This window comes from Panicum virgatum, chromosome 3K, assembly GCF_016808335.1.
Source record: "Panicum virgatum strain AP13 chromosome 3K, P.virgatum_v5, whole genome shotgun sequence".
NCBI lineage: Eukaryota > Viridiplantae > Streptophyta > Magnoliopsida > Poales > Poaceae > Panicum > Panicum virgatum.
In genome coordinates this window covers 57,529,353-57,556,606 of record NC_053138.1, presented here as the reverse complement: position 1 = coordinate 57,556,606, position 27,254 = coordinate 57,529,353, and the positions used below count along the sequence as shown (strand labels likewise).

At 44.3% G+C, this 27,254-nt stretch overlaps 5 protein-coding genes and 1 long non-coding RNA gene across 8 annotated transcripts; 2 read left to right on the top strand and 4 right to left on the bottom strand.

The window, feature by feature from the left end:
- Positions 1-1,050: 1,050 nt before the first annotated feature.
- LOC120699856 lies at positions 1,051-3,151 on the top strand. Its single transcript, XR_005685667.1, has 2 exons — positions 1,051-1,346; positions 2,437-3,151. It is a non-coding gene; the product is annotated as an uncharacterized LOC120699856 (long non-coding RNA).
- A 1,952-nt stretch (positions 3,152-5,103) lies between these two features.
- LOC120699854 lies at positions 5,104-6,459 on the top strand. Its single transcript, XM_039983945.1, has one exon. The coding sequence runs from the start codon at positions 5,375-5,377 to the stop codon at positions 6,113-6,115; it is 741 nt and encodes a 246-aa protein (XP_039839879.1). The 5' UTR covers positions 5,104-5,374; the 3' UTR covers positions 6,116-6,459.
- Positions 6,460-7,495: 1,036 nt separating this feature from the next.
- LOC120699855 (mitochondrial import inner membrane translocase subunit Tim9-like) lies at positions 7,496-9,526 on the bottom strand. The gene is made up of 3 exons (XM_039983946.1): positions 9,365-9,526; positions 8,065-8,371; positions 7,496-7,676 (listed from the first exon to the last, which is right to left on the bottom strand). The coding sequence occupies exons 1-2, from the start codon at positions 9,442-9,444 to the stop codon at positions 8,170-8,172; spliced, it is 282 nt and encodes a 93-aa protein (XP_039839880.1). The 5' UTR covers positions 9,445-9,526; the 3' UTR covers positions 7,496-7,676; positions 8,065-8,169.
- A 2,415-nt stretch (positions 9,527-11,941) lies between these two features.
- On the bottom strand, positions 11,942-12,710 carry LOC120701568. Its single transcript, XM_039985565.1, has one exon. The coding sequence runs from the start codon at positions 12,654-12,656 to the stop codon at positions 11,949-11,951; it is 708 nt and encodes a 235-aa protein (XP_039841499.1). The 5' UTR covers positions 12,657-12,710; the 3' UTR covers positions 11,942-11,948.
- A 176-nt stretch (positions 12,711-12,886) lies between these two features.
- Positions 12,887-15,673, bottom strand: LOC120699853 (metallothionein-like protein 4B). Of its 2 annotated transcripts, none has more exons than XM_039983944.1 (3): positions 15,536-15,673; positions 15,184-15,264; positions 12,887-13,290 (listed from the first exon to the last, which is right to left on the bottom strand). In XM_039983944.1, exons 1-3 carry the CDS (start codon positions 15,580-15,582, stop codon positions 13,191-13,193), a joined length of 228 nt encoding a protein of 75 aa, XP_039839878.1. In that variant the 5' UTR covers positions 15,583-15,673; the 3' UTR covers positions 12,887-13,190. The 2 variants fall into 2 exon arrangements, with proteins under 2 accessions (XP_039839878.1, XP_039839877.1); XM_039983943.1 differs by lacking the exon at positions 12,887-13,290 and adding an exon at positions 14,701-15,090.
- Positions 15,674-18,904: 3,231 nt separating this feature from the next.
- On the bottom strand, positions 18,905-25,777 carry LOC120699852. Of its 2 annotated transcripts, XM_039983940.1 has the most exons (6): positions 25,516-25,777; positions 23,162-23,317; positions 22,939-22,991; positions 21,267-22,629; positions 20,952-21,122; positions 18,905-20,111 (listed from the first exon to the last, which is right to left on the bottom strand). In XM_039983940.1, the coding sequence occupies exons 2-6, from the start codon at positions 23,301-23,303 to the stop codon at positions 19,243-19,245; spliced, it is 2,598 nt and encodes an 865-aa protein (XP_039839874.1). In that variant the 5' UTR covers positions 23,304-23,317; positions 25,516-25,777; the 3' UTR covers positions 18,905-19,242. The 2 variants fall into 2 exon arrangements, with proteins under 2 accessions (XP_039839874.1, XP_039839876.1); XM_039983942.1 differs by lacking the exon at positions 25,516-25,777 and having other exon boundaries at positions 23,157-23,300.
- Between the last annotated feature and the right edge of the window lie 1,477 nt (positions 25,778-27,254).

Here is a 27,254-nt window from a genome sequence, read left to right as displayed (position 1 = left end):
CAGATATGAGACACATTTTTAGTGTTTCGTGAGAAAAAAGATTGAGCAATGTCGTAAAGCTAAAGCTAGTCTGTCATGCATGAGAAATTGGCGGGGTAGGTAATCCATTATTTATATAGGGTGTTAATTTAGTAATTTTCTACCATGTTTTTTTACGTGACCGTGACTAAACACATTTTTCATTAAAAAGAAAGTAATTTTCTACCATGTTGGGATGGATAACCGAGGAGGGAGTGTACCTCATTGAACGAGTACCTCCAAATTCACCGGACGGCAGAAAGTTCTGGTCTCATGCACACGCTCAATGTCGATTTTCCCTTCCTAACCTATTTTAGGGGGCTGTTCGAAGTTCGATAGACCAGGCTCACCGCTCTACCTTGCCTACGGGGGCCGCGCCATGGTGTTGAACTTGTTTAATTCCCGCCTGTACCAGAGATTCTTCTAAATTAATGCTGTTAAACTTGTTTAATTCCCAATCTATATCTATATTTATATATATACTATAAAGATCGAAAACAATTGATAATCTTTCTCATTTAAACTAGGTCCACCATACCCGTCACGTCGGACCCACATATCAGAGCCGAGAGAGATGGGAAGAGGTGGAGACTATATATATATATACTATAAAAATCGAAAATAATTAATAACTTTTCTTATCTAAACTGGGCCGGCCGTACTCCTCACACCGGATCCGCATGTCAGAGCCGATGGAGGTGTAAAGAGGTGGAGACCCATAAAACAAAAACTACATGTTAGGGAGCATTTCGGCCGAAAACATAATTTTTTCTCACCACACGGTTTTCTTACCCGCCCGCCTCGCGCACGCCACCGCCACCGCTTGATGGCGCCCGCGCGCCACCGCCTCTTCGCTCGCCGCACGCGCGCCACCGCCAGGTGCGAAGCCAGGAATTCCAAATGAGAGAGGCCAAAAGCTAATTAGAGAAATCATAGTATAATTTTGTATTTAATTAGAGATTCTAAATGAAATTAATGGAATTAGGGGCCAGGCCCCTGCCCGCCCCCCATGTGGCTCCGCCCCTGGCCACCGCTTCCTCGCTCGCCCCCCGCGCGCGCGCCACCTCCCCTCCTCCCCTCCTTGTCCGAGGAGGACTTATCCAAACGAAACAAATTGGAGGCAAACCGATCCTCCATCCCTCTCTTCTCCATCTCTATCATGGCTGATCCGCCGCTGCCGTCGCAATCTCCGGCGCAGACGCCGCCGCAGCCCGCTCCCGGGGCGGGCGGGCGCGAGGACATGCTGGCGTGCGTGGCGGTGCTGCTGCTGTGCCTCCCCGCGCGTGAGCTCCAGACCGTCGACCGCTCCCTCCAGTCCTCGCACCAGAGTACGGCCCACCGACCCATCGTTTCCCTCCCTTTCTCTTCTCGCTGTCGCCTCACCTTCGATCCTCGCGGTTGCGCCGTTGGCCAACTGGCCAAGTATCCTGGTGTTTAGTCAGTCCATGGCGCCGTCGCGCGCCAGGTGTTCGTTGTTTTGCCTGCGAGATGAGTACGCAGCTCTTGCTATTTTTCAGATAAAGATTGCATTCTTCTTGGCCCTCGAGCAATTGTAATGTGATTGGTCGCTTTCATTGCCGAGGAGATTATAAGCTTCTATCAACTGTATATAACACATTGCAATCGGGGAGTACCAAGATAACCGCATCCTGTGGACTCTTAGCTTGAATAGTGATTCTTCTTTGTGCATGAGAAACGCTTTGAGTTTCTCTTCTTTTTACTGTATTATCTCAAGTTGACTCTTTGTGATCAATTCCATCCTATTTCTTCAGACAAGCATGTGTAAGTAGGACACTTACGGGTGCTAGAGAAGTAGAGATGCACTATTAGAGCAAAATGTGTTGTTGCCAAAAACACATGCACATCTACATTCTCCTGCATGGTTTGTATATTTATTTTTTCTAGGATTTTTAGGACACAGTGTGGTCATAGTTTGTGATGGATGGACAATGGTGACCACATGATGAGCCATAAGTGGAAGCTTCTGGTGGAAAAAAATACATGGCGATGGTCATCCCTGCTCGTGTGCTCCGTAGCTGCTTGGATGACATAGTTAATGTGCTTGAGAGCTCAAGAGCCATAAGTGGAAGCTTCTGGTGGAAAAAAAAATACATGGCGATGGTCATCCCTGCTCGTGTGCTCCGTAGCTGCTTGGATGACATAGTTAATGTGCTTGAGAGCTCAAGCTGCTTCCCATCTTGACATAAACTGTCAGTAAAAGACACTGATAGTGAAAAGTATATTCTCATCCTTGTTAAGTTACACAGTTGTAACATTAGAGTGGGTAACAGAGCAACCTATTTGTTATTTTTAGAAAGAAACAAAATAATTAATATGCATATTGTTTGTTCATTAACATCTGCGTACAATATTGATTTTGGATTCCAAATCATATTGTCAGTAAAATCTATTTTTCAGGAGTAGGAGTCAAGAGAAATATTTCAGAGCTAGGCTGGGAAGTGCTGAAGTCATCAGAATCAGAGGAAGCTTGCCGGGATGAGCAGAAAACGCTCGGCTGCCTCGTATGCTTTAAGGCGTTGCTACAAAGCCGGCCATGAGCAGCATGGTCAACCGGCCAGACCGGTAGGTATGAGGAGCCGGGCAGCTAAGAAAGCGATAACAGAGAGCCCCTCATTCGAGCCGGACGTCGCAACTTTGTCTGTGTGTGGTTTGGTGAGATCCTTTTGGTCAAGATAGAAAAAAAAACTTGACCTGCCGGGGTAAGACCGCCCACGGCATTGTTTGAAAGGTAGAAGATCTTCTCACAGCAGGCCAAGAAAACCCCCGAACCCCTGCCCCACCCGTACACGAGGCCTTTACAGTGCTTTGGACATGGAGCAAACGAGGGGGTTTTTTTAACCGGTAGGCGGAAATTCGCCCCTTCCAGGGATCGAATCCACAACCTCCGGAGTGCCGCCGGACTGCCGGAACCAACCGGCACGACATCCTTTGGCTGGTCAAGATAGAAAGAGATGTGGCCTTTGCGTTCGTTTCAAGTTGTTGTGGCGCTACGGCTGTGAACTGCATGATGAGACAGGCTCGGAAATCTGCTTCATTCAAACTAGATGTTCATGTTCAGAAATGTTTGGGTCCTTCTTCAATTCCATTCTGGTGCACGCCGTCTTAAAATTTCTGCAACTTGACTATACATGCTCTATGTTGTTGCTAAATTTTTTGGCAACCAGTACCTTTAATCTATCAATCTATCTGCTGCAGTTTTCAGTTGCGTTGCATGTATCCTTGCACTTATAGCTAGAGACTGATGGTTCTATATCAATAAAATTGTGATTAGTTAAATGGTATGTTTTCAGTAAAAACAACCTCATCCAACATAAAACCCCTAATAGTCAATACGTCAAACACCCTGAGAGCGCTATGACTCGTCAGCTCCACGACCTGCGTGATAGCCGTGACCGCCGCGGCGGGCGCCTAGCGCTTGTACTCTTGCAGGCTCGTGAAACAGAGGAACCCCCACAAAGTTGAGCATGTTGAGCACGGCGAGCATCCAGTACAACAGGCTCAGCCTCCTGTCATCCAGGTTGTCCCGCACCCAAGCGCCCCCGGTGACGATGCCGACGACGGCCACCGCACCCAAGCGCCCCCGGTGACAATGCCGACGACGGCCACGAGCGCGCTGCTCAGATAGAACAACATGAACAGAGTGGTGAGGAAAAAAAAAACTGACCTGCGGGGGTGAGACCGCCCCCACGGTATTGTTTGAGAGATAGAATGACCTTCTCACAGCAGGTCAAGAAAACCCCCGACCTCCTGCCCCATCCGTACACGGGGCCCGTCACCTTATGAGTTAGGCCGGGCTCCACAGTGCTTTGGACTGGGACAAGCGAGGGAGTTTTTTTAACCCCAGAGCTGAAATTCGCCCCCGAGAGAGATCGAACCCAGGACCTCTGGGGAGTGCCTGCAGCGATGCTACCACTACGATAGCAGGCCTTTGACAGTGGTGAGGAACAGGCCCGTGCTCATGGACTTCATCCAGGACCAAAAACATCCTTCAGACGATATGAGAACGGACGGGCTGGGGGCTCGCACAGATGTGCCTCCTGCCGCCTGATGAATGGATGGGGACAGCGTGACAATAATTGGGCAAATAATCTTTTCCAAAAAAAACAAAGAATATAATTGGCCAATTGGACAAAAAAATTAAAAACCTATGTGTAATCAACTGCTTTAGCCTGTCTATAAAAGTTTGAAAAATATGAAAAAAAACATCAAATAATAATTGCAAATCATCAAAACACCTGCATGCCGCACGTGCACTTTAAAAGCTGATGTAGGCTTGTAGCTACCACTTTACAGACAGTACATCTCATTTTCTCCTGTCAAGATCGCACCTACTCTGAATTCTGAATCTACCAATATGAAACTGCTCACAAGCCGTCACCATCATCACCAAGCTATCAACACCATGATGTGACACGGCCATGATCTCCATGCATAATCCAGCAGCAACACAGTGATCCATCTAGCAGCGCATCACGGCATGGGGATGCGCTAGCTAGCTCACATGAAGAAGCCAGGCCCTGACGACGACGCACAAGGCAAGGGAAGAGGGAAGCAGCGGCACATGGCACAGGTCCTGCAGCACATGAACCCGCACTGATTAGCGCGACGCGGCCACGGGCGTGCCGTATTATATTCAGAGACATGCTGCTGCTCAGCTATTACCAGCTCGGTTGATCCTCCCCTCCCTGCAGCCTGATTCTTTCATCAAGATAGTTTACAGTTCTTTTTTCTTACTTATTCCTTTGGCAGTTTACTGTTCCAATCTGCACGCCCCAGATCTGGTTGCAGGCAGGTATATATTTCTGCACAGCCTGCAGAAATCAGAAATTCAGAATGTAATAATCCTTCTATCAGATTATCGTGAGTTGTAATCGAGCTGAATCATGTGAGGGTACAGGAATCAGATTGGCTGGAACAGCAACAGGAACGAATTCAGATTCTTCAGAGAGATTAAAAGAGGAAGAAAATGAAAGGTGGTGCCTGTCCTGAAGCTGGAATCTCCAGGGACCCTTTTTCTGAAACACTCAATTGGGATTCCCTGAAAAGCAGGCGACAGGGACAATGCGAAATTATCAAGATATCAAAATGGACAACGTTGAATTAGAATAATTGAAAAGGAAAAGATATCAAAATGGAGGGAAATCTTGTCCTCTTAACTGCTCTGACCAACCCCACCTCCTTCCAGCTCCCCTGTTCCCTCTCATCTCTCTTCCTGACGCCTTCAAGCTCAGAGGCACCTCCCCCCCCCCTGTCTCTGCAACACAGCGCATAGCACAGCGACCAGCTAAGCCACTCAGGAAGGTAAGACCTCGCCGGCGGCCAGCCATTGTCGACAATGGCGGAGCCCAAGTCGTCCAAGAGCAAGTCCAAGTCCAAGTCCAAGTCCAAGGGCAGCCACGACGCGGCGGCGTCCAAGAAGTCCAAGGCCAGCGCCGCCGCGGCGGGCCCGGGGTCCCTGGACGCGCTCTTCGCGCCGTGCGCGGACGTCAAGGGCCTCCGCTTCGGCGCGCAGCTCGTCACGCGCGCGCTCACCGTGCGCCGCGCGGCCCCGCTCGAGCTCCCGCACCTCCTCCGCGCGGCGCCCGCCCCCGGCGCCGGCGCCGCCGCCGCCGCCGCCGGGGACGCGCTGTCGTTCGCGCCGACGACGACGGCGTACATCCCTACCAACTTCGCCATCCTGGCGCACCACGCGTGGCACACCCTGACGCTGGGGCTGGGCACCAAGAACTCCAAGGCCGCTGTCTTCGTCTTCGAGTCCGCCGCCATGAAGGCCGCCGCGGACGCCGCGTGGCCGGGCGTCGTCCCGCTCGGCGACGTCGGCCGCCGCCTCATCCGCGCGGCGCCGGGCGCGCCGGAGATGGCGCGGTTCAAGTTCCGCAAGGGCTGCGTCACCTTCTACGTCTACGCCGTCCGGACCGCCGGCGCGTGCGGGTTCGCGCGCGCCGACGAGCTCAGGGCCGTCGTCGAGGCCGTCGCCAGGCTCAAGGACTTTCTGGACCACACCGCCATGCTCGCGCTCCCGGGCCAGAGGAGCATCGACGTCGCCGCCGCCGCGCCGGTGGGCGTCGTGCATTGACGCGCTTGATTGCAGCTGTGGCTTGTGACCAACTGTGAATAGAATCCTTTTGTTGCTTCTCTACCTTTTTTTTTTCTTCTTCTCGGCGTGTGCGTTGGTTTCTGAATGTGACCATTTCTTTTTCGGATTGAGATCGATGTTGTTCAATTCCTTGATTCCCTACTGTGAAATTGTGCATTGGCATTAGAAGATGCCATGGCCATTTTCACCCCTAAGCTGCTGCTGGTGGGAAACCCAACCAAAGTTAGGATGTGTTTTTTCTTCAGGTTGGAAATGAGATGTTGATCCTTGGACCTTGGTGCTATGCTTCAGTTGAAGAGATGAATGAATATCCCTAGTTTCCATGCTGCGGCGACCAACGTGTTTGTATCGTACAAGTTTGTCACAATTCAGTTCATGAATTCGATCGCTTGTGTTGTATCTTCAGTGGATCATGATCAACACACAGGAATTTGCAAATGTATGGACTATGGCCTGTTCCTCCATTTTGAGTACACCAGTTAACTAAACTCAACTGAGCTGAGCTCCATCATTGCCTCAAGATGAGCTGCACTTTACAGCCATGGGAATGGGATTCTAGTTTATGACAACTGTGAATCTTGATGCCAAAACTGAACTGGTGATCGAGGAGCCAAAAAAAAGTAGAGAGCTCAAAGATGCAAGCTCAAAAGGACACTGGGCACATCATGACCCAGCATGTTCCAATCTTCAGGTCAGCACAAGTACTGACTACTGAATCTACTGACGATGCTGAATTGTGAACTCTGAATCACACACACATCAGAACAAGCAGCAGCTTCATTCAGTAAGGCAGGGTACAGTGCTACAGCACCGAGTCACCGACACACGCCATGCCATGCAGCTCCAAATGAGATATTGGAGATCTGTCCTGCACCTTCGCCATGGATCATGCCGCTGTCCGCCCTGCTGGCTCCACATGAGAAAACAACACGCCAACTTGGATGGTCACACTCACACAGCGGGTAGTGGGCACAAGGTGGCCGCGGGCCAACCTGCCCAAATTGCCCATGGCCAAGCTTCATGACCATGAGAAGCCAAAGGTGATCACGTCCAAACCATTGTGAACCTCTCGGTCCTCTCCAATGGCAACTGGGGTCGGCAGCTTGATCCGAGCCATTGACGGCGCGATCCGACGGTCAATACATGTACCGCCCCAGAACACAATACATGTGCTGGATCCTGCCCCCTTTGTCTCACAAATTCCAATTCCAAGTGCATCAGTTCATGGCATGATGAGCTCATGTGCATGGTCCAGCATCCTTTGCTGCCAAAGAAGGCAGATGCCTTAAGAGAGGGCAAGAAGAAAGTTGCCTTTACAGATCTTGAACCATGCTGTCCACATTACAAACAATACCCGGCTGTAGCGATCATAATATGCACTTATGTGGCTCAAAATCTGCTGAGTGCTGATTCAAGTGTGAAACATGAACCCAAACTCTTCTCGGCAGCTAGCAAGTTACTCAAGTATGAATGGATACAGAGTTGGTTCAAGGTAATTTTTTACTCAATTTCATACCCAGCAGTTTGTTGAAGAGGCAACCTAACCGGGCAACGTATGCTATGGAAACCAGCCTGCTGTGAAAACCCGTGCAAACCACGATAAAAAAGTCGTCTAAATTCATCAAAAAAATCACACATGCTGATGATATGATGATACACAACCTTGTAAAATATTTTGTCCAAACTCGACTTCGTTTGTAAGATATAAAAATAACAAATTTCAACCCAGAAAGCTGTCAGATGATTTGTTAGAAATTTGTTATTTTTATATCTCACAAACGAAGTCGAGTTTGGACAAGATATTTTACAAGATCGTGTGTCATCATATCATCTGCATGTGTAATTTTTTTGGTAAATTTAGACGACTTTTTTATCGTGGTTTGCACGGGTTTTCACAGCAGGCTGGTTTCCATAGCATACGTTGCCACCTAACCGAGTTGCATATCGCAAGAAGTGCTAAGATCATTTGAGCATCACATGCTGACAAAATCTCCACGGTTAGAATCTTGGCAGGGGCAACAAAATCGACACGGTTAGTCAGGGGTGGCCACGACCTTGTTAATCTCTGCGAACCTCATGCCAACCCTCATGGAGTGCTTCAGGAACTTCTTGACGCAACCACGGTTGACGCAACCACGGACACATGACTCCTCTTGCTTGTCCAAGGTCTTGCGGTGGGAAGTGTCCACACAGTCGCTCAAGCACCTCTCCACCAGGGAATTGTATATTCTCAGACTGAAACGTGGTAGAGCAAATATATGTTAGTGTTCTAGATATGCACTTTGACAGATACAAAAGCTGAGAAGGATTCAATGAGCTACCCAGGAGTTTTGGGTTAGACAGGGGGGATGAGGAAACAGCACTTAAAATTAAGTAAAGTATTACATTATTTGTGGATACATTAATTTGTTCTACTTAAATATTCTTCTGTTCGATCGTCCATCCTAATTTCTCCACACCTTTGAGTGGCTTCACATTATCACGTCTAGCAGTAGTCTCAGGCAACAGGATAACACCAAAATTTGCATTTCGATTATAAACAAAACTTGCATTTTTCTAGGTATCTTAAATGCTGTAAACTATAATTAATCAATGAGCAATTCGTGTGCACAATTGTGAATTATCCAGAAGGATGACATACTCTTACCCAATAGCTCTGCACAATAATCCAAGCTCTCTCAAAACCAAAAGCACAGGAATGTACAATCATGGCGGTTTTGCCTTGAGCCTAGAACCCCTGACCAACAAATCTAATGCGAAAGAACTGGACACGCAAATAGCTCAGCACCTAGAATCTACAGATCAGAAAACAGAAGGAATGCAGAGATACCAATTGTGGCCCACAGTGGCTAAAGGTTAGAAAACAGTTCATTTTTTTGAAGCCTAGAAACTCTTGGTTTTCCAATTCACTTGATAGTTTGGCAGCTTCTGAACATAACGATATAACCATCCCATTTCCCAACCGCGATTTTCTACTCCTATACCACTCGGACAGACTAAACTGCTATTTATCACTGAGCAGCAATTGTACAGTCGTCCGCAGCCAAACGCCTAGCAAATCCGCATGATTTGGGACGCGCAAGGTGCAAATCACATGAACTTATACCAAGCGCACGGCGTAAGCACGCCAATCAATTGAAAGTATTTTTTCTCGGAAACTAACGACAAGAGACCACCCATCAACAACTGGTGTCATCAGGGAGAGGTGCGCATGGGTAGTCCTCGAACCTGTCACGGATATCGAGCAGTTCAACAATGGCGGTCACCTCGGCGAGGCCGTCCACGCCGCCCAGCACGTCCTTGTCCATGGCCGCCGCCGCGGAGGAAGAAGGAGGCAAAGGGTTTTGGAGTTGCTGGGTGGAACTTCCAATCTTCCAGTCTCCTCTTCCCTTCCACGGTGGAGATTGTGTGCTCGACTGTCAGGTTGGGCCGGGCCTTTATAGGCCTCTATGTGAAGAATAGTAAGTAAATAAGGAGAAAAAAAAGTTGTTTTTGTCCCCCTCAACTTTAGGCCAAATATTTTTTTCCTGAACAATGAAGCCGTGAGGTGGCAGCAGTTTTTCTCTTTTTTTTTATGTTTATTTCAACTAAATCTTTAAAAAATTATAATAAATTATATAAAAAGGAAAATTTAATTTTATTGGACTCCACATAAGTAGATCTACGCAGTGACCATATTATATGGTATATTTTAGAACAATTTTTTTTGCTATAGCTTTAGATATTTTTTTTTCTGTAATTAATTTATAGCTACAGTTTTTGTCGTCCAATTATAATGAAATTTTTATAGTGGACTAATCATTATATGATTGAGTTGTAATAAAAATTTTATAATTATTGGATCATATATAACTAAGCTATAGATTCGGCCTAGTAGATAAGTAGCCCAAGTTTCTATAAGATCTCCAGGCCTAGCCTGGATGATATTTGGTAGAAATTAGTCAGAAATCGCACCCTTTACAGAAAAATTTATATGATACTCTTTCTTGGCAAAGAATCATACGGTTTTAATGTGAGATTGGTAATTTCAGCAAAGCGAGTGAGTACTTCTTTTCATCAAATTAAGTTTTTCTTTAAGATGAAGATGCACAACTTATATTCAACTGGACAGCACACCACTGAAGAACACTGATTGGATGAATAGAAATTGGGCCTTTATGGAATCTTGCTTGCTATTGGTGTCATTTCGTTCAAGTTCATGGTGTATGGATGAGATTGGCACATGATGTATTCATGGGTTCTTTGATATGTTGATGATGAGAATTGATGTGTTAGTGAGCTAGTGTCTGCAAATATGTTTTCATTTGGAAAGTTTGGACATCACTATGTTTGAAGAATCGAAACTATAGAACTGGTTTGATATATGTACATAAGATATTCGGTGAAATGCTTGTGGGTAATTAGCTTGGTAATCTCGACACTTCTGCTGCCCCTCTGCACTCACACAGAGTTTGACTAGGATTTGAACGCGACCCCCCCTATTGTCTATTCTGCTCACATTGTGTTGAATAGTATTCAACGCACCAGTGTCGAAATCATAGAAGCGTAAAATCCTCATCATATTTACTTCCGCAAATGAAGGTCATGTGATAATAAATACACCACAATAAGTTCTCGTCATATGTTTATGTCCGCTTTCAACACATTAATTTCACATTCACTCATGCCTTTCTTTCTCTTAAGGAGGCTTTTTAGGCTGACAAGCTGAATTTCACATTCACTCCAGCCTTTCTTTCTCTCATGGAGGTTTTTGAGGCTAACGGGCTAGGCGGTGATGGCGGCAGCATGCGACCGCTCCGGTCACTGGCCGCACGAACCAGCAGCGGCGCTGCGGCGTCCTGGCAACCGCAACTCTCCCTCCACGGCAGAAGGTATCATATGGGCAGCTCTCATCTTCTCTGGGGCCACGCACGTCATCTATAGAGGCGCTATGGCTGTGATCCGTTCCGGCCATCCAATCTAGGACAATCCTGTTATTTTTGCGCTGAAAGGATCACAAGGTATAAATCTCTTATCACACACCCAAGCAATTGTTAATCGGGTAGTTTTTCCCCTTTCCATTCTCAATCTCATATCATCCAAAGCAATTGTTAATTAGTGTGTCAATTACTGGTATTTTTGGTGGGAAAGGTATCTGTATAGCACTCTAATATTTTTTTTCTAATGTTGTGCAGATAACCTTGCATATTCTGGTGGAGAAGGTGCGAGCTAGAAGGATGTTGGGCTAGATGGGTGCATAGATGTTTTTTCGCTTTCTTTTGTTCTTGGAAAGAGTGTAGTCAAATTTGTTCATCTGTGTATACGAAGTTATCTAGAAATAATTATTTCTTCATTTCATAAATATTACTTGTTTGTACATCTGAAATTACTCCAGTAGAAAATATCTGTGTATATGGAGATATCTAGGAGTAATTATTTATCAATTGTATAAATATTATTTGTCAGTACACGTAAAATTACTCCCTTAGGACACAAGAAGGTCATGAAAAATCGGTGCCTACACCATTATAAAATCTCCTCCCAGTGATCTGGCAAACAAATTAAAGGTGGTCCAATATAATCTAACTGGTGCGGCAATGCTGCGCCTATATTTCTAGTGGATATACACCGAAACTACTGCGGTTGACCAAAAGAATCCATAATTTCAGAACTAGTACGTTGGAGCGGGATATACAAAATCCAAAATCCCCATTTAATTTGTTGCAAATGGTGTGTGTACAATCAACTACACGTGACAATTTCTTCCTTTTATACCCCAAAGAAAGAAGAAACAATGATAAAGAAACTAAAACCATGCATCACGATGCAATGGTTACCTCAGCTGGGACCGAATCAGCTCATGGATGGTGTCCCCTGCGACGGCGGCCCGGCACCTGGCGCTGAGCTTTCCCATCATCTCCCCGCCGCGCCCGCCGCAGGATTCGCGGACCTCCTCGTTGGTGAGGTCGCCGAATTGGTTGAGGCCGTACGCCGCCGGGGAAGTTTCCCCGTCGGCTGCGGCGGCGTTGAGCCCGACGACGACGCGGCGATTGGCCTTGAACAAATTGTACCGGCACTCCTCCTCGCCGGCGTCTCTGTAGGCCTTGCCATGCCTGGCCTTCCACCCCGCGAAGATCCGGCGGGTCTCCTCCTCGTACGCTCGCTCCTCCATCCGGGGCCCGCCGCCGTACCCAACGAAGACCTCCTCACTGGCGTGGCCGCTGAGGCCGGATGTGGTCACCCCGGCGGCGTGGGCCCGGGCGACGCGGCGGCGGGCCTCCTTGAACACCGCGTACCGGCACTCCTCCTCGCCGGCGTATTTGTAGGTCTTCCTGTACTTGGCCTTCCACTCCGCGAACATCCGGCGGGTCTCCTGCTCGTACGCGTCCGGGGCCTCCGCCGGAGACACCAGCCGCAGCATTAGCAGCGCCGGCGACAGCAGCAGCGCCGCCGCCGCCATGAGGGCGGCCGTGGAGCCCCTCATGCATTGAACGAGAATGGATTGGAATGCAATGCACGATCTGTATTGCCATTCATTCATGTGTTCGGCGAGCGCGAGGACCGGGCAGCGCGTGGAGCGTGGCCTAGTGCTAGCTGCAGGCGCGCGCAGAGGAGTTACAGACTGAGTCAAGCAAGAGCTTGCATTGACACGCACAACACAACACAAGAGCTTGACCAAAATTTATATGATACTCTTTTTGGCAAAGAATCATACGGTTTGAATGTGATGAGATTGGTAATTTCAGCAAAGCGACTGAGCACTTCTTTTCATCAAATTAAGTTTTTTTTCCTAAGGTGAAGATGCACAAGGAAACCAGAGCTTATATTCCACGGGACACGAACACCGATCGGATGAACAGAAGCTTGGTAGTTGGTAGCCACATGGTTCCCCAACTAACACACACAATCCACATTTCCACACCATCACAATTCACAAAGGTGTTTCTCACTTGTTCATACATGATACATGCATCGCACTGGGTGTCTTGAACTCCGGACGGCTCCTTATTTAGTATTTACTCACAGTCACACACACACACAGGCTGAAGAGTATGAACACAGATCACCTTGTCCATCAGCAGTTGCAGGGGCTGCACTTGCAGCCGGAGCCGCAGCTGCAGCCATGGCCGGCCTCGCCGGACTCCGCGGCCTTCTCGGTCCCCTCCTCGAGGCGCCTGCATGTCAAACAGGCGTATCAAATTTGAGACATGGAGCAGTTCAGGCTGGGATCGGGCCTTGACATGGACACAAGGTGAGAATATATGCATACCCCTTTTCTTAAATTGATGCATCATTGCTCAGCTTCAAATCAAATACGTTTCTTGGATGAATTAAATTCAGATATTTTTTTTGGACAACATGCATTAAATTTGATCATGTCCTTTTCTGTTCGAATTTTACTTTTCGCACCTTAATTCAAAGTCTCCAACTCATTGCTTAAATTAAATGTATCATCGCAGGTCTTCAAATTTCATACGTTACTTGTAAGAGCTGAATTCAAATCTGCAACGCAACTTGCATTGAATTTGATCTGATCCTTATATGTTCAACTATTGCTTTCAGATATTGATGACAACTCATTGCTTAAATTGATGCATCATTGCGTAGCTTCAAATTTGATAAGTTTCAGTAAAAGTCAAATTTGCACTAGTTCCATTTCCATACCTAACATGGGCGCCACTGCTATACAAAACTGTATTGAAGAAACTCTGGTTTGAACAGAATATGAGTTTCTTCTGTGAAGATAAGTTTAGGATTCCAGATTCTTGTACAAACTCAATGCAAAATCGTACACTAGTTTGACCAAAGCACCGACGGGTTTTCACCGGCCACAAATTTAGAGACATACATAGCTTGTACGAATTGACACATACCCCACTTAAGTTCAGCCCTCCCCCTGTTCTCTGTAGCTCCTCTGCTGTACAGTTTTTTATCTTCTAGCTTTTTAGCTTAGATGGGCTATGAACTATGTCTGCAAGTATTTCTTCTCTGTGTTTTTAGTTTAATAAAGTTTTTTTTTCACAGCAGGGGCCTCCTTGGATGTGTACAGTTCAAAAAAAAAGTTCAAACATGTAGCGCGAAATGGATTGAGTTCAAATGTTTTGTTCGACCCAATCAGCTAGCTTCATTTAAATTTGAAATCACAGCTACTCATGGTGTTATACCAGTTTTATGACCTAAATAGTAGTAGTTTTTTTTAAAGATGGTCCAAGTAGTAGCTACTGCTGCAAAGGTTAAATATTGATGAACTTCATGTAAATATTGAACTCAAATTTAAATCAGGATGAGACCAATCCAATCAGATCATATCCTAAATCCTACCAATTATTCTTTTTTTCCCGAATCATCACCCGATACGAACTTTTTCCATCGCCCTCTGTTTGTTGGTATAAGAATTTTGTCCCCTGCTGTTCATTTCGTAGGCATTCTCGGTATCGGCATCAATTATTTTTTGGAACAGTCAGTGTAGTGTACATATATGTGAGAACCCTGCTGCTTATTTGGCTGTGCTGATTTTGTGGGGGGTTCATTAAGGACTAATTTCCATCAAGCTCATCCTAGCGAATGAAGCAAGAACAAGGGAACGTGCACAAGCAAACCAGATTTACATTAACTTCACTGAAATAGTACAACACATGCAGACACAAAGGGTAATACTAGTAGCTTGGAAACCTCAGGTTTCTAATTCCCAATCACAAGGCCACATGATTCTGCTCAGAACACACAAAGACCAGTCAGTCCACTGGTTCCACAAGCCACAGTAGTGCACGGTAACAGGAGACCATCAAGCAGCCAAGCCATTGCGTCAAATGGCTTCTTATTTACTTGCAGTAGGCATTGTCATAGGAAGGCATGTGTGTGCATGCCCTCATCTTCAGCAGTTGCAGGGGTTGCACTTGCAGCTGGAGCCGCAGGTGCAGCCATGGCCAGCCTCGCCGGACTCGGTGGCCTTCTCGGAACCCTCCTCGAAGCGCCTGCAACAGAAGCATACCAGATTCAGGCATGGAACTTGACGTACGTTTCAGGTTTCAAGGTAAATCTCCGATAACTTTGGTGGAAATTCATACCCCTTCTCAGGTGCAACACCAAGGACCATGGCTACCGGGGCAGTAGCGGTGCTCTTCTCAGCCAGGTCAGGGTACATCTTTCTGTGTCCGGCAAAGGCAGCACGCAAATTTCAGAAACTAGAAAGCATCATCTTTGCTCATAATACTCCTCTGCAAAAACTAGTTTCAAAAAATAATACGTGTATCTAAAGAATTATATGTAGGTTCACATATTCATGAAGCAATGGAAGAGAATCAGTTCAGTATGACATGTTGAAATCGTCAGTAGCTAGCTGCTATCTCTGTGGACCAGTTATCTCAGTTTAGGTTCACATCTGACATATTCATGAAAGTAGCATCCAATGAAACATACCCGCAGCCGCAGCTCGAACCGCAGTTGCAGTTTCCACCGCAAGACATCTTCAGGATTCCGGCCTCTTGTAACCTCAAGAACTTTTATGCAAAGAGAAAGAGAGGAAGCCTGAGATGTTGAGTACAAAGAAACTGCCGAGGAGAGGGCATATTTGCCCCCCCCCCCCCCCCCCCCCAATTTATAGTGCTTGAGAGGCAATCAAACAACTGCATGGCGTGTGAAGCCTTTACATGCCGTGACGCTATTGGTTGGCCACTTCCCACTTGGTTGAAATAGTTCAAGAAAATCCCAGTACTCCAACGATGCCAGCTTTCTATCTCAAAAAAAAAAAATGATGCCAGCTTTTAATTTGTATGTGGTTTTCCTCAAGAAAAATAAAGGTTATGTTGCTACTGAAAAATCCGGAATCAATCAAAAATCCAATTGTTTGCCTAATCAATTTGACTTTGCTAACATTAGCCTAACATTTCTTTGTATCAGATGCTTACATACTTAGCTGCAATGGTTTTTTGATTTAAACCTGAATAAAAATCTTGTATAAATAATGGTAGGCAGAAGAAATCTTCTGCTGGTCGGTTTGAACCTTGCTTTTGTGATGGTGATTTTTTTTCTTCTTCTTTTTTTTTTGATAAGGATGGTGATGTTTCTTGAATGAACCGAATATACCTTCTTGCACTGTTTGCATAAAGTTTGATGAAATCCTTAGTTGTTTAAACTCTCACGTTTAGACTGACGTGATAGCTTTCTTAAAATGCATCATTATTGCACATATTCAAATTGAATATGTTTCTTGTAAGAGTTGATTTTTTTCTTTTTCATAGATCATCCATTGAATTTGATCAAATCCTTATCAGTTCAAACTTTGCTTTTAGCCTGTGATGCCAGTTCATTTGTATCAATTGGTGCATTATTGCACATCTTTGAATCGATTAAATTCAATGTAAGAATAGAATTCAATTTTATTGCACAACATGCCCTAGATTTGATAAAAATCCTTATCTATTCAAATCTTTCTTCAATTGTGATGCCAACTCATTGCTTAAACTGGCATCATCACATAGCTTCAAATCGCATACATTGCTTGTACGAATCGTATTCAAATTTCTTGCACGAAAACCACTAAATTTGATGGAGTTCCGATAAAAGTCAATCTTACACTGATTCCATACCTACCGTGGACCGTCAGTGCTGTACAAAATTGGATCTATAGGTCTGGTTTGAATGCAAACAACAAAAAGGTATTAACTCTAATTTTTTCTTGCACAATTGAATTCAGTTTTGTCAATCTATTGACCAAACCATGGCTGCTTTAGTACCCTTAACTTATGTCAGCCTTGGCACCCTCTTTATAGCAGTGGAGAAGCAACAGTACATCGACGACCTCAATCATTAAAAAAGATAGCCATATTCATGATCTAGTCCAAAAACAAGTAAATATAGATTAAACATGGTTGCTTTCAAATTGAAAATTGATTCTGTGGCGTCTTGTACAGCCGTGGGTAATTTTTTTAAACGGATGGTGTTTGCAATTGGTCCAGGTTCATGCAGATTTTGTCCAAACTTGGGTGTACTCTTCCACACGTCACACTGGGGAAACATCAAAAGCAAGAGCTATATTTTTAAACCTTGTATGATGAGGGGGGCCTCATTGTCCAAAAGATATGGTTCCTTTTGGTTTTTGTACAGAAACAAATAAATTTATAAGCTAGATTTGGATGGATCATGTCAATGTTAGGCGGGCTGTTTCAAAAATTTATAGAAAAAATATAGCAAAAAAGACAACCGAATTCATGTCCGTCATTGAAATCCTCATTTCCATCCAGCAAGGAATATCAGACAAAGATGTTTGAGTTTATTTTAAGATTACATAGTACAATTCAGACACTCACAACACACGCACACTCACCCCTATGTCATAGGTACGCAAATCCTAACCCTATGTGCATCTTCGAAGACATATTGATGAAGTCACCACATGCGCCTCGCTATCAATGGAAACATCGCCTACCACTAAAAACACAACGCGCTAGAATATTCACTCCCACAGGAAGTCGAATCTAGAACCTGAGGTGATACTGAGTCTCCTGTAACCACTAGGCAACAGACCATTTCGCTAGTCTTTCGCGAGGTTTGAGTTCCTTGCTTTCTCAGGACCAGTATAAGAAACTAAAGTTTTTTTTTTGAGAAAATAAGAAACTAAAGTTGTTACTTCCAAAAATAAGAAATTTAAGATTCTTTGAATTCAAATGCGTGCAGACTTCTACGATGCATGCAATTATGGATGAAAACTTACTTTCAGTTGAGCATTGCTTCCATGGGTTGTACAATTATGGACGGAAGATTTTAAAAATGGGTTGAAAATGCGTAAATTTAAAGGTCGGTCCTTATTTTTTTTTGTAATAGAATCGATGCAGATGATTTGAATTTTTAAAAAGCTGACACTCGATCATGGAGGGGAAAGAACAAGGAAAATGGAAACGGGCATGGAACAAATTTAGATCCAACGAACTTTGCAGTACACGTTGCTGAAAATCCATTGAAGAAAGAAGAAACATGTAAAAGGAAAGACCAAAAAAAATAAAGATGCTGAAAATCTATTGAAGAAAGAAGAAACATGTAAAAGAAAGGGGAAAGAACAAGGAAAATGGAAACATGCATGGAAGAAATTTAGATCCAATGAACTTTGCAGTACACATTGCTGAAAATCCATTGAAGAAAGAAGAAACATGTAAAAGGAAAGACCCCAAAAAAATAAAGATGCTGAAAATCTATTGAAGAAAGAAGAAACATGTAAAAAAAACATGTAAAAGAAAAGATAAAAAATAAATAACGCCCACCACAGGGCTCGAACCCACAACCACAAGGTTGAGAGCCTTGCGCTCCACCAACTGAGCTTGGCAAGTTTCATATGAAGTGTAACCTGAAGTATTAGATATGCTAAAATAATTATCCCTCAACTGAATTTAATCAACTATTTGCTCCTTCACGACATGCTGCGTAGTGGAAATAAACTTTTTCAGTCACATCATGCCAAATTTGCCTAATACTAGGAAGGACCTTTGTACACAAAAGCATCGGTTTGAAGCCACAATGGTTCATTGTCAACAATGGGATCCCGTAACATCCTGCACTACCCTCTTCTGGTTTTCGGACATTGACCCTGAACTTCGCTGAACCTCTGCAGCTAACAGCATGCCAGCCAGACCCAGACTACATAAAAGCACCTTTGTCTAGTTAACCAAGAAGGTTGCAAATACAGATTCATGTACAATATTTGACGTGATCCATCAAAAGATGAGCATACTATTCATGCACATAGAAAAGCAGAGTAGTGTTTTACTTTTTCTGCTTTCAAAACTGTGCCTTTCATAAAAAAATTCATGAGCGGGATATGTACAAATATGGACTAATAAGAATTAATAACTCATGATGGTTTACTTACAATTCACAGGTATATGATGCTACCTATTTCCGGTCTATCCTTTAGGTTCTGTTTCTAACAATACCTAATGCCTTGCTAACATTTACTACATTCGACAATTGCCAGAATTCTGGTAAAAATTATCTACATAGTTATTGTTCCACAATGCTAGATCAGTGATCCATCTATTAGTAGTACCTTTCTTCTGGTAGCATGTTACTGCTCAACCTTTAAATAAATTACTTCAAAGCTCAAGACGCTGAAAACAATAATTAGTTCCTGATAGTCATTCATCAATCGATTCTAACACTATCTGAATGACAACATCATCCAGCAGGTCCTCCACCATCAGATCCTCCATGTCCAATGCGGTGCACTCAGCGTCATATACCAAGTTCATCCAGTTGTCCTTCCTCGTAAGATCATGTGCCACAATGTCCTCTACCGTCTGGCCTTCCCTCCAATGCAGGCTCAAGTAGCAGCTCACCTTTGCCCACACCTCCTCAAGGACATGAGACCCCATGGGAATTGGTCTGGTTCGCAAGTCGAAGCGTGAATGCCATGGGCCGATGACCAGGGAAGAGTCGTAGATGTCTAGTAGGACCTCGTTAATGAGATCAAACAGGAGCATACGCCTGACAATACTTTGTGGCTCATCACTTGCCATGCTGAGCTCCTGACATGAGCATTCTGCTTCCTCAAAGACCACAGGGCTGACTGGCTGATTGGATGCGTACCAGTCAACATCGCCGCAGCTGAATCCTGATTTCTTGAGGATGTCCTTGACATACTGGAAATCAGCCTCGTTCTTGTCACTGACATAAATGTGCAAGGGTTCTGCAGCACCTTGTTCGGCAAATTCATGTATGAATCGAAAATCCGAATCCAAAGCGTCGTTACTTATGGGCTGCCCTGGCTTAACTAACCACTCTTCATCCTCAAGATCAGCAGCCTTGGCACCTGACAGTTGTGATGCCTTAACCAGCCACTCTTGATCCTCATGATCGATACCATCAAGGACACCGGAATGCTTTAGTGGTGTGACCACCCACTCATCATCCTTGAAGTTGGCAGCGTATGCTCCTGGGGACTCTGGTGGCTTGACTAACCAATCCTCATCCTCAAGCTGTAAATTTTCAAATGGTGGCTCTGAGCCTAAAAATTTGTTCAGAAAAGATTAGTGTTACAAGGGTAGTATAGATATACTTGTTATAGGACAAAACACCAAGCAATGAGGTTTATAGTTTCAGCATGGTAAAAAAGATACACATCGAATAGAAAAAGAAGAGATGCTGCCTAAGGTATTCTTATATTAAAACAATATATCCTTCATAATTGTGATGCAGCTAAGTTCTAACTTCTAGCTCTAGCTACCCTCATTCACTCGTTCTCATAACTTGCCTGGAGGAATGGGATGGTCTAAAGTAGTAATAACGACAAAGAAAAGAAATAATACATGGTAAAATAGTCATTTGCACCCAATTTCTAATCAACATATAAATTTAGTTATTTTGTAATGAAGACAATATGACTTAATCTTCAAGAGTGCAACTCATCTGCTTCTAATCATCAAACATAGCATGCGATTGAACAATATTTCATTAGTACTTAGCAAATCAGACATAACAAATTCACCTACTGCTAAATGAATACTAGGAGGCATTGAACTAGGAAGCAGTAAGAAACATTTTGTGGTTACTTGAGTGTAAATCAGTGAAAATTGGTGTTCCGAATGAAATATATTCACCATGAGTATAATGAACATTATGACAGTTTTCTATATATAGAATTACTTTAAAAATAGAATACAGTTATGAAAGAACAAAAATACACAATTAAAAGTGAGGGTAACACCATTATAGTTCTATGCTCCTAGATTGGTTTAATACTAGATAACGTGTGTCTAAAATTGAGGGAAGAAAACATCAAAATATTTTACATACTAGTATTCCATTGTGCAGTAAAAGTGGATTTTAAAGTTATAATATAATTCACCTGCTACAGAATGCTCTGTAAAACTACCAGAGTGATCTTGGAAGAAAGATCGATCAAAAGAAGGCAAACTATTGATGCGGCGGTGGGTGAAAGACCGACCAAGAGAAGATAAACTTGGACTCCGAAGGATGCTGCGGAAATTTTCTTCCAAGGCACCTACAAAATCGGCTTCTGCAAAAGATTACAACAATATGGTAAGTCCAACAAAAACTTACTAGGCGGAGAAAGAGACATCCACCCTAGCATCAATATGTAGGGGGTAAGAATCACTTTCCCTAACAACAATATTGTAAACTTCCTTTTCTTTTGCCTTACCTCCATAGTTTATTTCACTGTGAATATTCCTTGATCTTTCTATGATATCATCAGAATAGAAATTTCCTCCTTCATAGATGCTGAATGCATCAGTTCTATGTGAAGATAAGCGATCAGATTCCACAATGCAAGTCTTGGGTTCAATTTGAGAATCTGAAATCTCAGTTAGGCCCCCTTGGTGAGGTGAACATAATCGCATTTCCGGAAGAGATGTTATTCTTTTGAAGCCCAATGGTGGCTTCTTGTCTTTTAAGCTTGTATTGCCTCCCATTGTTATGCTTGATCTTTCTGGAGAAACTTTTGAGTCCCTCGAAATCGACTCATAAAGTGTCGAATACTTTTCTACGTATTCTGCAATAGAATATGATCTTCGTATTTGTTTCTCCTCGTGGACAAACTTCTCTGTGGAGGGGCTCCTGGTTAATTCGGACATTTTTTGGCCATATGGCAGTCTGTGGAAAACTCCATCCTTTGTTAGTCGAGCAAGCTCTTTGCGGTTCTCCTTTACGACATCTTTGATCTTCCTACTGATAACTTTAAAACGATTTGAAGCTGTTCCAGATTTCTTCAGGCTTCTTGATTCTGAAAGAGAAACTGCTGAGCCATCGACTCCGGAAGGCATTCTTGTACTGATGACTTTTGCAGCTTCTACATCATTGTTAGGCCTTGAGGGTGATTTTTGGAGTTCCGACTTCCTGCTTTTCTCACTATCACCCCGATCAAATATAGGGTTACGTTTCCCTGATGATCCTCCCGGTCTTGGAAATGATTCCAATCTATTCAACGGTACAGCACCACTTGACGAAGTTTCTCCTTGCTGTTCAGCTGTTGCTAGCAATGAAGGATCATGGAGAATTTTTAGAAACAGTTCCCGGTGTGCGTTGAACAGTTCGAGAAAATCCAAGAACTCCTTTGAATGATGTGTTGCAGCATCACGATTTTTAGGCATATAGGGGAGTTCACTCTCAGCACTAAGATTCCCAGGCGCAGTCTCACAAGGTGCCTCCAGACCAATGCTATCTTTGCCACTGATGCTGCCACATGACCTGCAGGTCTCTTGGATACTGGGATGTTGTGGGCTCTCATGTGACAATGGGGGTGATTCGCTGTGATAGGAACCCATCTCATTGGAGCTTGAGTTGTTCATTGCGTGATAATGTGCAGCTAAGTCATCAGAAACCTCATAATCAAAGCACTTTGAGTGATGGATTGATCTGGAGCGCAGAAGACGCGATGAGGATGGAGTGCTGGCTGGTGAGCTGCTCTTCTTTTGATTTTTCTCAGGTGTTTTCTTTTTGAACTTGAGTGACCGCCATATGAACATGTGGGACTTTCCAGATGGAGAAGTACTATTTGCTTCCTTCTGAAAATAAACACCACAAATAGATTTTGAAAATGGTGTCAGACGTGCATTGCTTTAACACTTCTTGAAACATATATGCAAAAGAAAAAACAATTTTGTGATTTAAGACTAGCAAATTGAAAACCGTCAAGACTTGCGGCAAGGCTCACAGAGACCGCGAGCATGAAGACTTCAAATAATCATTATAATTTCTTGATTGTGCTATTATATCAATGATATGGTAGGATTCATCAGTTCACTACTAGTAGATATTTATATTATGAGGCTTCTGCCTTTATCATAAAAAGAAATGTAGTTTCTGCCACCTACCGGGATATTCTCATCTTTTTCACTGTGATTTTTGGGCTTCGGGACATTCACTCCTACAACAGATATACAAATATGTTTAATATGTTTAACACATACAACTTTACAGAGCCAAATAAAAAAGGCAACTCTATTTCAATCAAGCCTTGTTGGAATCAGCGTTGCATATCAACAGCAAAGCTTCAACAAACTTCAAACTTGCAGATAGAAATATGTAAAACCTTACTGAGTGTATTATTACTTCCTTCACCGTGCTTTCGATACGCAATCATCTTTGGCTTTTGCAACCGTTGGTTGAGGGCAAGAAAGTTGAACAAGCCTTCCAGGCAGCCTGGGCTCTTTGTGTCGAATCGCTTGCTCTCGGCCATTTTTCCAGCAAAAGCTATCATCATTGTTGAAGAGGGTAAGAGTCTCAGAATATTGATATACACAAATGTCCAAGGTTCAGAACTGCAGATGCTTATAATACTCTATTTTTCAAAGGTGAGACGCATCAAGTAAACTAGAAACCTGGCGTGGCTTTGCCGCGCCCTCCAGCGAGTTGAGCAGAGAGTTATACACATTTAACATATTAGTGGTAAATTATATTTATATGATTGATGGATTCTTAGGCCATCTCCAACAGTGTAGACGAAATCGCCAATCGAGCAGGAGCCGTTAAACAATAAAAAGCTAAAAAGACGTCCTTCTCTGTCCTCGTTTTGTGTTTCTACTCTCACATACCTTTGGCAAACATGCTATAAGCTAGCGGTGAGATAAGAGCTGATGCAACAATTTTTATGATTCCTCTCTCCTCCAGCTCAGCTCAAGCCAGCGATATATCCCCTTGTTGGAGGAGGCCTTAGTGTGTGCAAATAGTACATGATACCTTGATGAAGTTACATATTTTGTAGAAAATTGTGGTTCATATAAATTGAATCTTCAAAGGTTATTATTTGTGCTCATAAAAGATGAAGCAAAGTATATTAGAGGTAGTGAGTAAGGTAGCAACGAAATCCCATGACCAATCTGTTGTCATATTCATCTACGGATGTTGGTTGAAGATCATGACTCTGGCTTTAAACTGTTGAAGAAAGTGAATTGCACCTTGTGTTGCTGTAGGTTTGAGCCGTCCACCATAATCCATAGTTACTTTTCTTTAAGGATCAGCTAGCGAGCACTAATGGCGCCGGTTCCTGCATTAAGCGTCGCGGTGCTGCTGGTGGTTTGCATCGCCGGTGTGGACGCGCACGGCGGCGGCGGCAAAAGCGCCACTTGCAGCACTGACCTGTTCCGCCTCCTCCCATGCCTGCCCTACGTCGAGGGCTTCGTGCCTGATGCGCGTCCGATGCGCCAACTTGGGTAGCATGGTGCATTTTGGTAAGGAATCCAGTCTTTATGGAATCAAGTTTTTATGTGACGAAGCTTGGGGTCACCAGAAGTCTAGACATTAATGTGGCGAACCTTCAGGACCGTGTAGGAAAAGAAAAAAATTCTCTGACCGACGGAAGATCTTTAGACTGTTCCAGCTGGTCGACGTGGCTCATCCTGCACTCGCTGCCACGCCGGATCTAATTCTGTATCGCTAATCACGGAAACAAAGAAGAACGATCAAAATAGAAAGGATTATCTTGTTGATTCGTCTGATTTCTAGTTAAATTAGTCGATAGTGTGCTGCAAGGAGCCAAAGAGTTGGGAATAAAGGGGAGAGAAGATGAAGCGTGCTGCTAGTGGAGAATTTATTCATTATTTTGGCGCGGGAGTCAAAGTGGCGCGAGGTTCTCAATGACTCTGGTATTTTCGTCGGTATGCGGCTGATAAACGCTACACATTTCATAAATTCGAGCCATCCAAATCAGATCCGACGGCTATTAATTTACATGCAATGTGGCCCTACGAGAGGCCTGATCCAGGGTGGGCTTTCGTCTTTTAGAGATGCTATTTTTTTCTCTAACAAAGCAGAAAAACGTATGTTTTGAATTCTATGTAAACCAAATACCAAAGTTGAACTCAAGTTGCATGTAGGTGAATGTGTGATTTTATTCAGGGCAAAGCTGTAAACTTTTGGGGTTTATATTTGACATCCAACGTTTCATTTTTAGGTGGATGATAAAATCTTTGACCAAAGAAATCATTGCATTACAAGGAAATGCAAATACATTTTACTCTGTTCTTTTTTTTTTGGGGGGGGGGGGGGGGGGGGGGGCGCACGGGAATGTGAATCTATTTCCTTTGCCTGACTGATAATTTCGGAGTAGGGGGAAATTCAGAGAAACACGAACCGAAGATGACCTTAATGGTTCGAAAAGGACATGCATAAATCTTGCCGTGCATTTCATGTCATGTATTCCCCTTATGTATTGCAATTTCATCCCCCTGCCACCGGAATCAATACGGCGAGTTTCAATCCAAGCCCACCCTTCGCCAAATCGCAATTTCGCAAGGATCACACAAGTCAGGACGACCAAATGCGATCGAAATAAATCTCGATCCCCTAACGAGGAGGCCCAAATCCAAACCCAAGAACCGCGTGGCAAGGCCAAGATCTGCTTATATTTGATTCAATTACACAACATAAGGACGCAAATTGAGGGATCATACCAGGGAAGAACTGAAAGTTTGATCTTTCCGCGGCACGCGCATGCGGAGGAGGAGATGGAGGGAATGGAGCTCCTCCGCTCCATGGGCTAATGGCTATTTCCTCTCTGACGTTTCTCTCTCCTTCCGTAGCCAAACAAACTAAACTGAGTGCTGTTAGTGCTAGGCAGAGAGAAACCCGCTCGTCCTCTTCCTCCACACCGTCCCCCTTCCAGATACGCACTCTACTTGTTAGCACCTTCAACGCTTTTCGCTTTTCAAAAAAATATTTTCCTCAGCCAGCCGTGAGAACATGCGGTTCTCCTCAAAACCGAAGCCGTGCAAAAATAACTATTCACATGCTGATTATTATTATTATTTTATGAATTTTTTCATACGTTAGTAGCATCTCTAAAAGTGATGGAATTATTATTATTATTATTATTATTATTACAAAACAACGAATGGATAGGACAGAAAATCATCTATGTGCATACAAAATGTGAGTCTATACCATAGTCACAAAGTTCCTGGGTCGACCGGGTCGAGGAACGGGGTCGAGGGTCGAGGGTCGTCACTTTATAAAATTATGGTACGAAGGGGGTATACATCTATGGAACGATAAATTATTATGTGGGACGCGACCCTGATTCATCGGGGTCGATATCTTCGGGTCGATAAAGACAAAAACTATATATATGCTACTAATGAAGAAACTAATCTGCACAAGCATATAAGAAACATATAAAAGAGTATATTTAGACCATGCTACATGTACTCAGCTCATTGTCTAACAAAAACCACACCAATCCACTGTGTTTAACCTCCTTATCCCAATTAAATCTGCTAGCAATGGGGCTGCGACCCCTTTCAAACCGGGACACGATCCAACCTTGAATGGGACACTGACCCACTTCGACCCCGACCCTCGAATCGGAACGACGTTCCCGGGTCGAGGGACGAGGCATCGACCCCGAATCCTGTGACTATGGTCTATACTATAAATCTATACTGGCGACAGAAAATCATCTATGTGGATAGAACATAAACAATTGAAATTAACATGGACCAATAAAATTACCCTATACCTCTCAGGTATAGTGGCAGACCGAAACAGACCGACAAAACCTGGCGATCCAGAATGATTCCGTCAATTCTCGCAATCTTTTTTCACCGAGCATCTCCGCATACCCGCCCGCGATACCCACCCCGTCGATTACGCCTCTCCTTCCCAATTTCGTCGCCATGATCTCGGCGTCTTCTCCTTCCCAATTTCCTCGCCACTATAGCTTGCCATTGTCCTTCCCTAGCGCCCATCCATCAACTCGTGAGATCGTGAGCATTAGCACGTCGCTGTCATCCTTCCGCTAGCCCAAGGAAGGACAACTCGATACCCGGACGCCATCATCCGCCTGGAGACCAGGCCGCCGCCGTCCGCCTGAAGACCAGACTGCCGTCCGGCTGGTGCCCCCTACTATCGCGAGCGCCAGGCTCCAGTAGGTGAGTTCCGAAACCCTAAAAAATGCCTAAACTGCGAATCATGAGGAGGTCGGCGTGCTTGTCTGATCCCCGTGGAAGGCAGCAAAATTGATCCCCGCCGACCTCCTCTCCATGTTCCCCTACTCACTGGTCCCTGTTACGCCCTACATCGCCGGCAATTTCGGTGCACGTTGACACCGGCCACCATGGCCTGGCCGTTGAAGCTACGTATATTGCTTAAACTACGAATCATGAGGAGGTCGGCGTGCTTGTCTGATCCCTGT